Raw genomic sequence first — 16307 nt, 5'->3', positions numbered from 1 at the left:
GCGAGCCGCAGTTTGCCAACCACTGCCCTAGAAGCTTACTGAGGTAGTTTGAGAGCAAGGGATGTGTGGAACAGATGAGTGATGAAAACAGGAAATGCTGTGGGAGCTCAGAAGTGTAAGTTGGCACTTTGGGATCTGAGATAAGGTGACCTATAGAGACCAAGCCAGTAGCTGCCACAGGTGTGGGGTCAGAGCAGGAGGAGTTCAAACTAAAGTCTTCATTCTCTTCTTTAGCCAGTGATGGTGTCAGGAGTGCATCACAAACTGAACACTGAACTTTGGAAACCTGAATCCTTCAGGAAAGAATTTGGAGGTCAGGAAGTCGACCTAGTTAATTGCAGGACCAATGAAATCATCACAGGAGCCACAGTAGGAGATTTCTGGGATGGATTTGAAGATGTTCCAAGTATGTATTAAAGACCTTTCAGGGGTGTTGAGGGTTTGAAAGGAGGGGCACAGGAAGAGCAGGATCTGAGACACTTTGGTGGCAACAACAGCATTTTCCAGAATTTAAAGTTTCAAATTAGTGTCTTCTCTTCCCATTTCTTTTTCAAAGTTTATGTTTTTGAACTGAGACAAGTTCATTTTGTAGTTTCTATCCTTCAGGTTTCCACTTGTGCCCAGCAGGAGGGTACCACAAAGCCAGGGCTTAGGACTCGAGGCTGGTGGTTGTGTGTATGTCACCTTCATCTATCTTTTTTTTTTTAATATATATTTTATTGATTTTTTAAAGAGAGGAAGGGAGAGGGATAAAGAGTTAGAAACATCAATGGGAGAGAAACATCAATCAGCTGCCTCCTGCACACCCCCTACTGGGGATGTGCCTGCAGCAACCAAGGTACATGCCCTTGACCAGAATCGAACCTGGGACCTTTCAGTCCGCAGGCCGGCACTCTATTCACTGAGCCAAACTGGTTAGGGCTATCTTTTCTTTTTTTAAAAATTATTATTGTTTAGTAAGGTAAATAGACCTGAAGGTGCCAGGGAATGTGAATTCATTTCATACAGGGTCTCCTGGTCACTGTCTACTCCATGTGGGTGAGCAGGGATTGTAGCAATAAGAAGGCTAGCGCGGCCTGTGCTGAGGTGGCCCTTTCTGTGATTGGCCAAGCAGTAAACTGTTAACAAGAACATGAAGTGCACACTGGGCCCTGTGGTTTCCATCAGCACAGCAATGGGACACTGCTGGAAGATTTGGCCAGTTCATTCTTCAGACTCAGTAATTCAAGTATGCTCATTCATCACTCATTCTTTTTAGACATATTTTCAGATTTTACTCTCCTGCTTCCTTATTTCCTGTTACCCACATTTATAGATCATGGCCCATACTTTCACAGACTTTATAATATAGTTACACTTACCTCTTACGTAAGACCTGATGGGGTTTTCCATAGGTAGATGTCAAGATGGGAGTTTCAGATGGAAGATATTTATCTGAAATGAAGAGGGAGGTGGGAAGAAGGACTGGCATGAGAAGGAGTCAGCTGCAAGGCAGACTCAACAAAGCTTCAGCCAGTATGGCAGGGAGTCCTGGAGCAAGTATTGCCCCTCATTGTCACAGACTGGGCTGAAGTGGGGGATGTCAGGGCCTTCGCCACCACCCTTTACCCCCTCCTCCCTCAGTTTCTAGATCCTGGTGCCTGGGAAGGGCAGTAACCTGCTGAGACAGCTCTTTGCAGCTGAGGCAGACCCTAAAGCTGTGTCTTGGCAGCAAGTTCTTTGAAAGAGATCTGGTGAGCCCTGGCCGGTTTGGCTCAGTGAGTAGAGCGTCATCCTGCAGACTGAAGGGTCTCGGGTTCGATTCCGGCCAAGGGCACATGCCTGGGTTGCAGGCTCGATCCCCAGTGTGGGGTGTGCAGGGGGCAGCCAATCAATGATTCTCTCTCATCATTGATGTTTCTCTCTCTCCCTCTCCCTTCCTTTCTTTTTTTTTTTAAAGAAAAGAAAGAGATCTGGTGATACAGCTACCACAGTGTGCCATCCAGTTAGGCCAGGGTTCAAATCCTGACTGGATATGTACTTACTGTTACATGAGCCAGATTTGATTTTTCTGGGGCTCAAACTTCCCAGAGTCAACTGAAACTTGCCTTTTCCATGTGATGTTCCTGCTGCATACCTGCAGCGTGGCACCCACACTGAAGTGCTGCTGGTGTCTGAGCATACCCTGTTCCTGTGATTTCCTGTCTCTATTGCCCCGAGTGCACCTGTTTAAACTAGGTTACGGAACAGTGTTTGGTTGACTAAAACATTTTACAAATCTTAGCGCTCAAGAGTACAAGCTCTGAAGTCAAACCTGGGTTGCAGTTCCAATTCTGCTGGATGCCCTTGGACATCTGTCAATTTCCTCATCTAAAATTGAGAATATTAAAAAGGGTTTCATCTCATTGGGATATTGGTTTAGTTGCAAGGATTAAATCATTAATCCCTGGCACCTTCAGGTCTATTTACCTTATTAAACAATAATAATTTTTTTTAAAAAAGCCCTAACCGGAATGGCTCAGTGGATAGAGAGCCGGCCTGCGGACTGAAAGTTCCCAGGTTTGATTCCGGTCAAGGGCATGTACCTTGGTTGCAGGCACATCCCCAGTAGGGGCTGTGCAGAGGGCAGCTGATTGATATTTCCTCCCATCGATGTTTCTAACTCTCTATCCCTCTCCCTTCCTCTCTGTAAAAAATCAATGAAACACTTAGCAGAGACTAGAACACAGCAAGAAGTGCAATAGTGGCTGTTATTGCTGTTAATCATAATTCTTTTCCAATGAGAGCTCCTTGGGTCTTAGTTCCTTGGCATTATCTGCAACAGGTAGTAGTTCTATCACACAAAAATAGTTCTCATTAAACTCTATGTGCATCTGCCAGGGTAGGGCAGAGAGTGGGCCCTTTTGGCCCTAGGTCTCCCTGGACAGAACATCAGTTTCATTCTCTCTGAATAAAACAAGTAATTTCTAATTCTTTTTAAAAAATAATTTTTTTACTCATTTCAGAGAGGAATGGAAAGAGAAACATCAATGATGATGCACACCTCCTACTAGGGATCGAGCCTGCAACCTGGGCATGTGCCCTGACCAGGAATCAAATTGTGACCTCCTGGTTCATAGGTCAACACTCAACCACTGAGCCACGCTGGCCAGACAAGTCATTTCTATTTCATGCTAGCATCAGAAAATGGTTTGGTTTTTTTTCCCCTGTGGTCTTTGATTGTTAAGGTGCATTGCTGCTACGGTCAAACACCACCTAGATGTAATGGGCAAAGGGGAGTGGCTAAAATCTCAAAGAATGAGTAGAAATTTAATAAGCATCTAGAAAAGATAGGGCCCTGATACAAATGAGTTGGTGATCTTTATTTTGCTACCTCTTGCCGCCTCCTGGGTATGGATGGATTTCTTGGCACTGTAGAAAAGTTAGCAACTGATGGATGAGAATATTAAAAATATTTATATACAAAATGTATCAGGCTATGAAATTTCACAGTGATAAATTTTATTTGCATTGTTAAGCATAAAATGCTAATTTGCCATTTATTTTGGTCTATTTTTTAGTTAATAGGAGCAATTTAGTTATTCTGGTTGTTTTTCAGACCGATTGAAAAATGAAAAAGAACCGATGGTGTTGAAACTTAAGGACTGGCCACCAGGAGAAGATTTTAGAGATATGATGCCTTCCAGGTATGACTGTGGGGGAAGATGGTTCAGTCCTTGACTTCGTAGAATTAATTCTTTTTTGAGATGGTGTGAGAAAATAATTCTCGCTGAAATATGAAAGTTGCCATGGTTTTACTGGGGCTGATTTTTCACCTCTACTCTTTAAACTTTGGAGAAGTGTGTTTCTAAGTGAGATAAATACTGAGGTTTAGATCTGGTTAATGAAAGCTCCGCGTGTTTTCCATGCAGTGCTCTGCCAGAGAACAGGCGGCTGAGGTGTGCAAGTGCTGAATTTGAGGCAGTAGTGAGATCAGAACTGCCATGGTTCCGTGTGATACAGTCATGCCTTGCCTTAGACAGTGAGCAGCTAGATTGGTAGATTCATTTTCCTGATTTGAGCTTGAACCTTGAAAAGTATCTTTAGAACTAATGAATAAATAAATCTGAGTGTCCAGAAAATTCATTGCTCAGATCTTTTGTCTGCGATACTCCAGATCATTTTGATACATTTTTGTGGTGAAGGAAGGAAGAATTATAACCTTTATAATTCTGATTTTGAATATTGTTAACGTTCAGCTGTCTCCATCTTCATGAGCCAGGTATTTTTGTTTGTTCCTTTGTGTAGAAGGAACAAATCATATAATAATGAATTAGAAAGGCAACTTTATTTTTCAAATTCTTTGTTTTGTACCAGGTTTGATGATCTAATGGCCAACATTCCACTGCCGGAGTACACACGGAGAGATGGCAAACTGAACTTGGCCTCTAGGCTGCCAAACTACTTTGTTAGGCCAGATCTGGGTCCCAAGATGTATAATGCTTATGGTAAGGAGGAAATGACTTGAAAAAATTATAATGGAATAGAGCAAATTAAAATGTTTGGAAAATTGATTTTTTTTTGGTTGGGGTGGATGAAAAATATGTGTAACCCCAACACTTAACACAGCAGTAGGCTTCATTTTTGCATATTTCCTTGCATTCCTGGCCAAATGTTTGTGTATTTCCTTTTCAGAATTGTAGTTGTTGGGCATATGCAATTTTTTATTTTTCTCTTCTATATCTAATACATTATAAAATCATGTAGTTTAATAGCCCTTACCAAAATTTTAAAATTAAGTTTATTGGGGTAACATTGGTTAAAAACATATTTCACGTGTACTTTATTTTTTTTTCAAATTCAGTTGACATTCCATATTAATTTCAGATGTACTGCACAGTGGTTAGATATCTATACATATAAAAGCCTAAGTGACCATTAGGACAGAACGATTGGACTGACTGGTCGTCCAGTCGCTATGATACACACTGACCACCAGGGGGCAGACGCTCAATGCAGGAGCTGCCCCCAGATGGTCAGTGTGCTCCCACAGCCAACCTTCTGTGGCCCCTCCCCCCGGCCACCCCGCCCCCTCAATTGACCCCCATTGGGGAGGCCGGCTGGCCAAACTCCCATGGCTCCTTTCCTCTGCCAGCCTCCCCCTCCCCCCAATAGGCCTTGATTGCCGGCCCAGGCCGAGGGACCCCACCTGTGCACAAATTGGTGCACTGGGCCTCTAGTCCTATATAATAGAAGACTAATATGTAAATCACCTGAATGGCAGAACGATCAGTTGCTAAATGAAAAATATGTGTAACCCCAACACTTAACACAGCAGTAGGCTTCATTTTTGCATATTTCCTTGCATTCCTGGCCAAATGTTTGTGTATTTCCTTTTCAGAATTGTAGTTGTTGGGCATATGCAATTTTTTATTTTTCTCTTCTATATCTAATACATTATAAAATCATGTAGTTTAATAGCCCTTACCAAGAATGGCAGGTAGGAGCTGCAGGCGGCTTTGGACCCAGGGTTTAGGTTTAATCCCTGCAGGCCAACCAAAGGAACCCCACCTGTGCATGATTTTGTGCACTGGGCCTCTAGTTTTAATATAACTTACAAAGTGATCCTCTTGATATGTACTACTCACCTGACACCATACATAGTTACATGCCACTCAGCCAGAAGCCAGGCTCACGACTGACGAGTGCAGTGGTGGTGGCGGGAGCCTCTCCTGTCTTCACGACAGCACTAAGGATATCAGACTTATGGCTTAGGTCCACTTCCCACTTACAAAGTGATCCTCTTGATATGTACTACTCACCTGACACCATACATAGTTACTATAATACTAGAGGCCCAGTGCACAGATTTGTGCACCAGTGGGGTCCCTTGAATTCGCCCACGGGGATCAGTGGACTTCGCACTGCTGCAGCCCGGCCTTACCCGCCAGCTTGTCAGGTTCCAGCCCACTATCCTCGCCTCTCCCATTCATCCTGGCCCTGCTGCACCTGCTGCCGCCACCACTCTGGCACCCAGGGGGAGTGTCTGCAGGAGAGGCTCACACAGCTCCAGCTGCGCTCACCAGCCATGAGCCCAGCATTTGGTGCCCATCTGTTAGCTGAGCGGTGCTCCTGCTGTGGGAGTGCACTGACCACCAGGGGACAGCTCCAGCCGGTTGGCCAGTCACATAGGCTTTTATATAGATAGATAGATTACTGACTATATTCCCTATGCTGTGCTTTAATATCCATGACTATTTTGTATCTACAAATTTGTACTTCTTAATCCCTTCACCCTTTTTTTTTTATTTCAGAGAGGAAAGGAGAGGGAGAGAGTGATAGAAACATCAATGATGAGAGAGAGAATCAATCTGCTGCCTCCTGCATGCCCCACACTGGGGATTGAGCTCACACCTGGACATGTGCCCCAACCAGGGAATCGAACCACAGCCTCCTGGCTCATTGGTTGACATTCAACCATTGAGCCACACCGGCCAGGCCCTTTCACCTTTTTTACCTAGTCCTCCAATCCTTTTCCATTCATGAAAAAAAATTGTTTGCGTCCTAAAGTATGCTATGGCAACCATCACTTTGTATCTATGAGTTTGTTTTCTTTGCTCATTTATTTTGTTTTTTAGATTTCACATTTAAGTGAAACCATATGATATCTGTCTTTCTCTGTCTGACTTGTACTATAGTTTGATACCAGATAGTGTGATACTTCCAACTTTGTCTGTTTTCTCAAGATTGTTTTGGCTATTTGACATATGTTTCCTAAGGCTTGGGAAGTTCTCATTAACTATTTCTTTGAGTAGGTTCTGTGTTCCTTTCTCCTTTTCTCCATCTGGCATACCCATTATCCTTATGTTGCTCTTTCTGTGGAATCAGATAATTATCATAGTTTTTTTAAAATGGTTTTTTTAATTGATTTTAGAGAGGAAGGGAGAGAGAAACATCAATGAGAGAGAAACATCGATAGGCTGCTTCCTCCATGCTCCCTACTGAGGATCAAGCCTACAACCCGGGCATGTGCCCTGACCGGGAATTGAATCAGTGACCTCTTGGTACATAGGTCGACATTCAACCGAGACATACTGACCAGAGCAAGTTCTTTTTTTCTTTCCTTTTTTTTTTTTAACTTTTAGTTCTCTTCTTTCTCCTGGGTCATTTCTAAGTTCCTATCTTTGAGTTCACTAATTTTCTCTTCCATCTGGTTTGCTTTGTTTCTGGTACTCTCTAATGCATTCTTCATCTCATTTATTGAGTTTTTCAGTTCCAGAATTTCTATTTGGTTTGCTTTTACAGTTTCAATTTCTTTGGCAAAGTGCTGCTTTTGTTTACTAATTTTCTTCCTGAGTTCATTGAACTGCCTTTCTGAGTTCTCTTGTATCTCATTGAGCTTCTTCACAACTGCAATCTTAAATTCTCTTGTCATTTAAGTCACATTCTCCCATGACTTTGAGTTTAATTTCAGGAGACATCTCATTTTCTTTCTGTACTTCCATGTTACTGTGGTTGTTCAAAGGTATTTGACATTATTTATCTGCCTGTGCATTTGAGATAAGAGTTCTTTTGTTTAGATGCTGTTTTATTCTCAATAATTTAGAGATGTGATGGGTAGGGTACTTCTATTTTTTTCCAGCAGGTGGTGTTACAGTACAAGGTGTTTTTGTTCTGTTTGTTTTTTTCCTCTTGAGGTGAAGCAGCGCCACTTTGGTTAAGGAGAATGCTACATATTCACTGTGAACAGCTCATCTTGGTTATGGGGCACTACCACTGTGGAATGGGTTTATGGTGGGTGGTATAAAACTGGTTTAGTGAGCTCCTAGCACTACGTTTTTACTAATGATCACTGGCCCGGCTGTGTTATTTTGGAGGTGTCTCCACTGCCTCTAATGGGCTCTGCTGGATGAACTGGGTATGGGAGACAAGTGTGTGATCTTATGGCTTAACCCCCCCACTCCCCACCCCCCCGCCAGCATCTGCTGTGGGTACTCACACTGTCTGGGCTTCTCATCTTTCTTTACCAGTCTCTGCCTGGATAGGTAGGCCTGTGAAGACAAGTTTAACGTGGTTCTGTCCTCATTCCAATAATAGCTGTCGGCAGTGCTGCATTGTTTTAAGCTTCCCAACCACCTCTACCAGGGTTGCTAGGATGGGAAAGAGAGAAGGGAGATAATTTTTCTCAGAGTTCTACTTCCTCTGCCCCTCTTACAATCCAGGCTATAGTGTGAGGGTTTCAATCTGACTCCCTCCCTGCCCCCATTTTGGCTTCTGAACTCATTGGAGCCATGGTAGGCACCCAACTCTATGTGCAACCACCCTTGCTATCCATTCCCCCAATCCTGTCTCCCCTACTCATTCCAATCTGCCCCATCTTGAGATGTTTCAATGGGTGGATCTTCCAGGCGTGTTTGTGCGTTGAGCGTGTAGGGGGGTAAGTATCTTTTGTTGAGTTATAGTCATCCTTCTTGTAAATTTAAGGGGAGAAACAGGAGTCTTCTCAATCCACCATGATGCTGACTTCACTCTACCATATTAGTCCTTAGTCATCTTTGGTAAGATATCGTTTAATATAGGGTGTCCCAAATTCACGCAAGAAGTAATTTTGATAGAAAACACAGATTTATAATTAAAAATTATAAATTTTTTATTGATTCATAAAGTATACAGTATAGGGTTATGTATGGAATAGCACACCGGGTAAATGGCCTCCACGACTTTGCTGGCACAAGCGCAAAGCCCCGTGGTCTTCATTGGTCTTCACTGTCCCTGCTCCTGGGCTATAATTGGTACTTGGTAATGCTTATCAAATTGAAGGGATTAAAATCAAAGGGCAACAGATATTAGAATCTGATTCAATAAACCAAGTAAAATTAGGCTTTTATTTTTTGTTGTTGTTAATGCTCACGCAGAATTCAAATCTTGCGTGAATTTTGGGACACCCTATAGTTGCATGGTACATTAGTGAATGAATGGAATTTTATTAGTCATTTCAATGTTGCTGGACATTGTGGTCATTCTACAAGCATTCCAGCTGTTTTAACATTTACTCTTCAATGTAATATTCTATGTTGGTGGATAGTAGTTACTTAAGTTAGTATTTAAAGTACCCTTTCAATTGGGTTTTTATTCTCTGGCCATGACTTGATAAACTGTCCAATAAGGATTGCTCATGATTGAGATTGCTTTCTACAATTTCAGCTACTTTTGTTGACCTGTTTTATGTAAGGTCTTTGTTCAGGTTTGTTTTGTTATAGTTGGCCATTTTGAAAGGGTGGCTTATCAATTGTGGAATGAAATTTCAGTTGTTTGAATCATTCAGTGAATTTGTAGTGTTTTATATTATTTGACTCCCATTTTTCAGGTTTTTTTGTAAGTTTGATTTTTTTTATTTCTTCCTCCCATAATTACTTCCAACACTAATGTCTCAGACTTGAGGAAGGGATGGCAGGCCTCTTGAAAAAAGGACGGTCTTTGGCATCTTTTTCATGTTCTTCAGAGGCATTTTTTGTGGGGAGCAAGTGTTTGGACCTCAGAACCACCATTCTGTTATGGTGGAGTCAGCCCAGAGCAACACCAGGAGGAGGGTTGGGGAAACTCCCACCAAATAGATGCCCAAGATAGTTCTGCCAGCCTGGGGTGACAATGGTCTGTGGGAGAGAGGACACACAGGCAGAAGTCCCCTCGCTTATTTATTCCCCTTGCTTCTCAGGTCTCGGATTAGAGAGCTCTGAGTATACCTGAGGCTCGTATCATGTTACCTAAGTGAGTTCACTTCCCTCAAGCCCTTCAAAGTAGCTGGATGGTCAGGATCTCAGGATACTCTGTTCACAGTAGGAGTTTACATAAATGAAGCATTTTTCCACAGAAGTAAATGGTGTAATGTTGCATAATATGATTATCCATGTTTTATTGAAATGAAGCTTCAAAGGGTAGAAGTGGTCATCTGAGTTTTCAAAATACAGTGGAACCTTGGTTCTCAAACTTCATTCCAAAACGCTGAGAAGCCATTTGTTTGAAAACCAAATCATTTAGAAGAGTGTAAATTGAATTCATTCCAGACCCCCAAATGATTCCCCATTTTAACCTTTCTTATATACAGTACATGTCTAATGTACTGTTCATTCTATATACAAGCACTTCTTATCGAATCACCCCCTCCTAGTCTTAAATTAATCATTTTCAGCACTTGTTCCAGGGGTGAAGCATCTTTGCAGGTTCACATATCACTGCCTCCAAAATGCTGTCACTAGCTAACTGCTTTCTTTGGCCAAATCAATAACAGGTTTTCTACCTCTTTAGTTCCCTGTGATCCCTTGTTTTGTGAGTACTTTCACACCCTTAGCAACATCAGCACACTTGATGGCCTCTTAATGTTTTAAAATTGTGCTAAGTGTCCATTTTACCAGCAACAAAAGCAAAAACCAACAAGCAGGAAAATATTCACAGCATGGTAAACTGACCCGCATTCTGTCCTTTGTGGCCTGAGAGATGAGATGCTTTTCATCATGTTGATGTATCAACAAGACAGGGTTGTCAGGTGGAGAACATTGGAACTTGTTTGACAACCAAGACTTTTTCTGTGAACAAGTTGGTGGAGAACCAAATTGTTCAGATGGGAGAAGGTCAAGATTCGAGGTTTGACTGTAAATTCTCTGCTTACTGAAATAGCTTGGCAGCAGGTCTAGATTCCAGTAGATGGCAGCATTGTTCTAGAAAAGCTTTTCCTGTGACAAACTTGTTTCTATCCAGAGTAAGCAGTTAGGGATTGAAGAAAATAAAAATGTGTTCACTTTCAAACACCTTATACCTTACCACAAACATATTAAAGAGTGGTCATTTGCTAAAGATTGGGTATCTGAGCCATGACTCCTCGGTGTGCTCTTGTGGCTCCACTCCCCTGCTAGCATTGGCCATGCTCTGCTTTCTAGTTTTGGCTTATTATCTTTTCTTGCTAGCACAGTGATTCATTTTTAAAAAATTACTTTCTTGCCGAAATCGGTTTGGCTCAGTGGATAGAGCGTCTGCCTGTGGACTGAAAGGTCACAGGTTCGATTCCGGTCAAGGGCATGTACCTGGGTTGCGGGCACATCCCCAGTAGGAGATATGCAGGAGGCAGCTGATCGATGTTTCTAACTATCTCTCTCCCTTCCTCTCTGTAAAAAATCAATAAAATATATATTGAAAAAATTACTTTCTCAATTATTGGATCCAGGATTTTTAGTTATTCTCAGCAGAATGTCTGTCAGGGACTTTTTGACTATCACTAGAAACCAAAGTCTTTGTATTAGGAGAGAGTTTATTATACTTATTTTATATTTATGATTAAATATTTAATAAGAAATTATTTTCTTTCATAGTTGAAAGGATAAGATAATCCTATATAATAAAAGGCTAATATGCAGATTGTCCCCTTGACCATTCGAATAGGGAGTGGGGCCACCGGCCAACTGTCCATGGCCCCTCCCCCCAGATGGCCCAGCCCAATCGGCCCTGACCGGGTGGGCCCACTGGACCCTACCCATGCACGAATTCGTGCACCAGTTTATAAAAGTCTAAGCAGCCCTGACTGGTTTGGCTCAGTGGATAGAGCATTGGCCTGCGGACTGAAGGGTCTCAGGTTCGATTCCAGTCAAGGACATCTACCTTGGTTGTGGGCACATCCCCAGTAGGGGGTGTGCAGGAGACAGCTGATGGATGTTTCTCATCGATGTTTCTAACTCACTATCCCTATCCCTTCCTCTCTGTAAAAAATCAATAAAATATATTTTTAAAAAAGTCTAAGCAACTGAACAACTGTTTGACCAGTTGCTATGATGCACACTGACCACCAGGGGGCAGACACTTGATGCAGGAGCTGCCCCTGGTGGTCAGTGTGCTCCAGGGAGCACCGCTCAGTTGGCTGACAGGCCATCAGACACTGGGTTCACAAGGCTGGCGAGCACTGCTGCAGCAGTGTGTTACCGAGCAGCAGTGGCAGCAGCAGGTGCAGTGGGGCCAGGATGAGTGGGAGCAGTGCAGTGCCCAGCCCAGGCTCCTCCCCAGCTTCCTGCCACTTTGCACATTACTATATCCCTTGGAGGGTGTTGGCCCTGGCCTGCGGGGATCAGGCCGAAACCATCAGGCTGAGGGACCCCACTGGTGCATGAATCCGTGCACCAGGCCTCTAGTATTAAATATTGTTCTCTTACTTTTACATGATTAGAGAAGCATCTTTGAAATTTGGTGATCAGGTACCCTCCAGGGAGTAGGAAAGACTGTCAGCCTTTGTTACCTTTAGTATATTTAAAGGCATTTTCTGTTTGCAGGATTAATTACTCCAGAAGATCGGAAATATGGAACAACAAATCTTCACTTAGATGTATCTGATGCAGCTAATGTCATGGTCTATGTGGGAATTCCAAAAGGACAGTGTGACCAAGAAGAAGGTAGGGTGCTGAAGTAAAAGTGGGGCTCACTCTCCCAGCTGGAGACTGTGTGCTGATGTCTGCTTTCTCTTACTCCAGAAGTCCTTAAAACTATTCAAGATGGAGACTCTGATGAACTCACAATAAAGCGATTTATTGAAGGAAAAGAGAAACCAGGGGCTCTCTGGCACATATATGCTGCTAAGGACACAGAGAAGATACGAGAATTCCTTAAAAAGGTGTGCTCCTTACCCTATGGCATGTAAAGAGAGGCATGGGGAATCCTATACTATATAATAAAAGCCTGATATGTAAATCGACCGAATGGTGGAACGACCAGTCACTATGATGCGCACTGACCATCAGGGGGCAGATGCTCAATTCAGGAGCTGCCCCTGGCCCGCAGGCCCCAGGCTAGCCAAGGCGGGTGCCAGTGGGGGTCCAATTGCCCCGTGGGTCGTCCCACAGATGGACCCTGATTGCCGGTCAGGCCTAGGGACCCTATCCGTGCATGAATTTTGTGCACCAGGCCTCTAGTAGTAATATAAATGACTACATGTTCAAGAACTGACTGGGTTACTGGGGAATTTTCACAACCTCAAAGGTTAAATCTCTGCCTGTCAGATTGGACAGGCTGAAGCTGGTTGCTAAGAAACAGGATTTCTAAACAATTAGGCTGACACCTCTGAAAAGAAGAGCCCTCGTCATTTATGTTATAGTGTTTTATATTATAGTGTGTTTGAAATTTTTTGTGCTCTTTATAAGTTACTTCCTCTGACTATCACATAGCATGTAATTTGTTTTTGTTGCCTTGAAAATCTAAGAACTTCACAAGTTGTGTATCATTCGTTGGCCCTTGGTACCATGTTCTGAGTGAGTTAAAAAAGACCCTGTTGGTTTTGTCTGCCTTCACATAGAAGCAGGTCAGGAAGGCCTCCAGCCCTGCTTGTGGCTATTAGCTTGTGAAGAGTCACTGGAAAGAGATGGAGTGGTTTTGAAGTTTCTGAGTCTACTTGGCAGTTACTCACAAAGGGCTATCTGTGGAAGTTCTAGGCAGCTGGAAAGATGGGTGTATTCAGTTTTTAACCTGGTTGGCCATGAGGCTGCTGGTGGCAGCTCAGGTATCTGTGGTTGATATCCTCCAGCAATTCATGAACAATGGATATGAATACTCCTAGCCCTTAACAACATTTCTTTGAATCAAAGTGTTTCTGGCTAAGGATCATTTGACTCTTCAAGAAAACCTGCTAATCACCATATTGTTTCTTTTAATAGTATCACCCTTAGTCTGTGCTATCTGATCTAGAATAAACAAATTTAATCTACAGCTATCTTGGTGACTATTTCATAATTCAGTTTATACAGGTGTTTGTTATCTGCAAAATGGAGCTTGGGCCAACTTATATTTAAAAGTCTAGACCCATGGTCGGCAAACTGTGGCTCGCGAGCCACATGTGGCTCTTTGGCCCCTTGAATGTGGCTCTTCCACAAAATACCACATGCGGATACGCATGTACAGTGCGATTGAAACTTTGTGGCCCATGTGCAGTCGTCGGTATTTTATGGAAGAGCCACACTCAAGGGGCCAAAGAGCCGTAGTTTGCTGACCACTGGTCTAGACCAAAGTATTTCCCGAATTTGTATTTATAAAAGTATACAGGCTTCCCTAGCTGGTTTGGCTCAGTGGACTGAGAGTCCTGGGTTTGATTCCTGTCCAGGGCATGCACCTCAGTTGCAAGCTCGAGCCCCTTCCCTGACTGGGAAGCATGTGGGAGTCTACCAACCAATGTATCTCTGTCTCTTCCCCTTCCTTCCACTCTCTAAAAATCAGTGAAAAAATATCCTCAGATTAATTATATATACACATACACGTATACATATACATATACAAAAGCTGCCGGTCTGTTTACAGGAAATGATAGAAGGGAAGCCTCATTTTTTTTCAGTCTTCATTCCTTTACTTACTGTCTTTGAGGACTACACATCTTTGCTAATAGGGCACTTATATAAAGAAGGCCTGTATGACAGTTACTGACTGTCCACACAGTTCACGGGAAGGAATGCCTTCAATGGGCCTTAGCATATTGCTCGGTTTCATCATATTTTTAATATATTCTAGGTATCAGAAGAGCAAGGTCAAGAAAACCCAGCAGACCATGATCCCATTCATGATCAGAGCTGGTATTTAGACCGATCCCTAAGGAAGCGTCTTCATCAAGAGTATGGAGTTCAAGGCTGGGCTATTGTACAGTTTCTTGGGGATGTGGTGTTTATCCCAGCAGGAGCTCCACATCAGGCAAGAGCCAGTACTTTGTCCTTTTTTCTGGTTTTACTAAGGACTTCTGTGTGTGTGACTGATGTGGCTTGGTGTTTTTCAGGTTCATAACTTATATAGCTGTATCAAAGTGGCTGAAGATTTTGTTTCCCCAGAGCATGTGAAACACTGCTTCTGGCTTACTCAGGAATTCCGTTACCTGTCACAGACCCATACTAATCATGAAGATAAATTACAGGTAAAAATAGCACTGATTCCTGGCTGACTCTGGCTTCATGGCCCATTACTTACCTTATAAAGTTAGTGAACTCACACTTGGTCCAGTGATTTGATGAACTGCTTTATTTTGAATTTCATTGTCTACTTAGGCAAAGGAGGAACAAGCAGGAAATCTCACCTTGGTCTGTAAGGGACTGTCTGGAGAGAGAGTCTTTAGTGTTAAAAGTGAATAGATCTGACTTACGATCCTGGCTGAGCTGCCAGGCAGGAGTCTTGAACACAGACTTTTAGTGCTGCAGTATTCTCACCCTTGGGTAGAACAGAACAGAATCTCTGGGACTGGGACCCAAAGAGGGTCTAAGAGGGTACTTTTTAAAGGGCTTTTAATAGTCAACCAAGTAACATAATTTTATGTTTCAAAACCAGGGAAAACAAACTGAAAAATAAAATTGTACCTTTGAACTTGCCTCTCCCTGCACTTGCCAAGGGCAGGGCCACATGGCATCAAAGCCTACAAAAGGAGTCTTTAAAGTTCTTCAAAAGAGGCATGGGTTTAAAATGTGTGAAATATGGGCCTAAAAGAGCCCGGGGACCTTCCCAGTACTGACATTTCATAGTGAATATTGAGTTTTAAATTCTGAGAGAATGGTGTGGAAACTGGTAGGAAAAGTTTGTTTTTAGTAACAGGTTTTAGATTTAACAGCAAACTCACCATACCTCCTCTTGTTCCTTTAGGTGAAGAATGTTATCTACCATGCAGTCAAAGATGCAGTTGCTATGCTGAAGGCCGGGGAATCCAGCTTCAGCAAGCCGAGGGTCCCGGAGACGCCTTGAGCCCTGTGCATTGGAGGTGAATACTGGCAGCTGTTCAAACTCTTCAGGCAGGATTCCTGTGGACTTTGAGATTCATGTTACCTCATCTTTTTTAAACTGTACCTGGCGAGGGTATTGTTCTGTGTCTGAGTATCCCCTCCCCTAACCCTTAGGGTTTAGAAAAGCAACGGAGGAAATGACAGCTAACAATGCGATTCTTGCTCTTTCGAATCAGGACTGGCATTATATAACAAACCAACTACTGTACAATTCTTGGGGTTAACCATCTTTAGTTAAATGGAATTTTAATTTAAATGAAGCTTTGCTAATTGTAAGTGTTGAGCATTTTGCATTAAAGTATTCATATAATATTTTGACTGTTTATTGGCATTCTATATACCTTTCATCAAATGTTATACGTGTAAAAGATTACTCTGGGAATTCATACTAAAAGCAAAGAAATGAGATGCTGTAATGGTTTCCCATGATTATTACAATGCTAACATGGAAATAAGTTTCTCCCAGCAAGATGGAAACCCTGTCACAATTTTGCAAAGAAACACCACCAACAAGCTAAATTTAGAAGTTGGAATTAAAAACAAAACAAATCGTGACTGGTTAAATGATTCTGT

General features: G+C 42.6%; 1 protein-coding gene across 3 annotated transcripts in view; it reads left to right on the top strand.

The window, feature by feature from the left end:
• The window catches only part of KDM3A (lysine (K)-specific demethylase 3A), a 62536-nt gene extending 46728 nt beyond the window's left edge, over positions 1-15808 (top strand). Inside the window, exons 18-25 of one of the 3 annotated variants that reach the window (XM_006763982.2) lie at positions 235-406; positions 3578-3665; positions 4336-4466; positions 12270-12389; positions 12468-12607; positions 14488-14664; positions 14747-14881; positions 15598-15808. In XM_006763982.2, the coding sequence (XP_006764045.1) occupies positions 235-406; positions 3578-3665; positions 4336-4466; positions 12270-12389; positions 12468-12607; positions 14488-14664; positions 14747-14881; positions 15598-15696 (1062 nt within the window). In that variant the 3' untranslated portion in view covers positions 15697-15808. Of the gene's footprint in view, positions 1-234; positions 407-3577; positions 3666-4335; positions 4467-4822; positions 4859-12269; positions 12390-12467; positions 12608-14487; positions 14665-14746; positions 14882-15597 lie in introns of those variants that run through there. The other 2 variants (XM_015564077.1, XM_015564078.1) reach the window with 2 other exon arrangements.
• Positions 15809-16307: the final 499 nt, after the last annotated feature.

This window comes from Myotis davidii, unplaced genomic scaffold (assembly GCF_000327345.1).
Source record: "Myotis davidii unplaced genomic scaffold, ASM32734v1 scaffold339, whole genome shotgun sequence".
Classification (NCBI taxonomy): Eukaryota; Metazoa; Chordata; class Mammalia; order Chiroptera; family Vespertilionidae; genus Myotis; species Myotis davidii.
The sequence above is the reverse complement of the archived record's forward strand: the minus strand, read 5'-3'. Positions and strand labels throughout refer to the sequence as shown.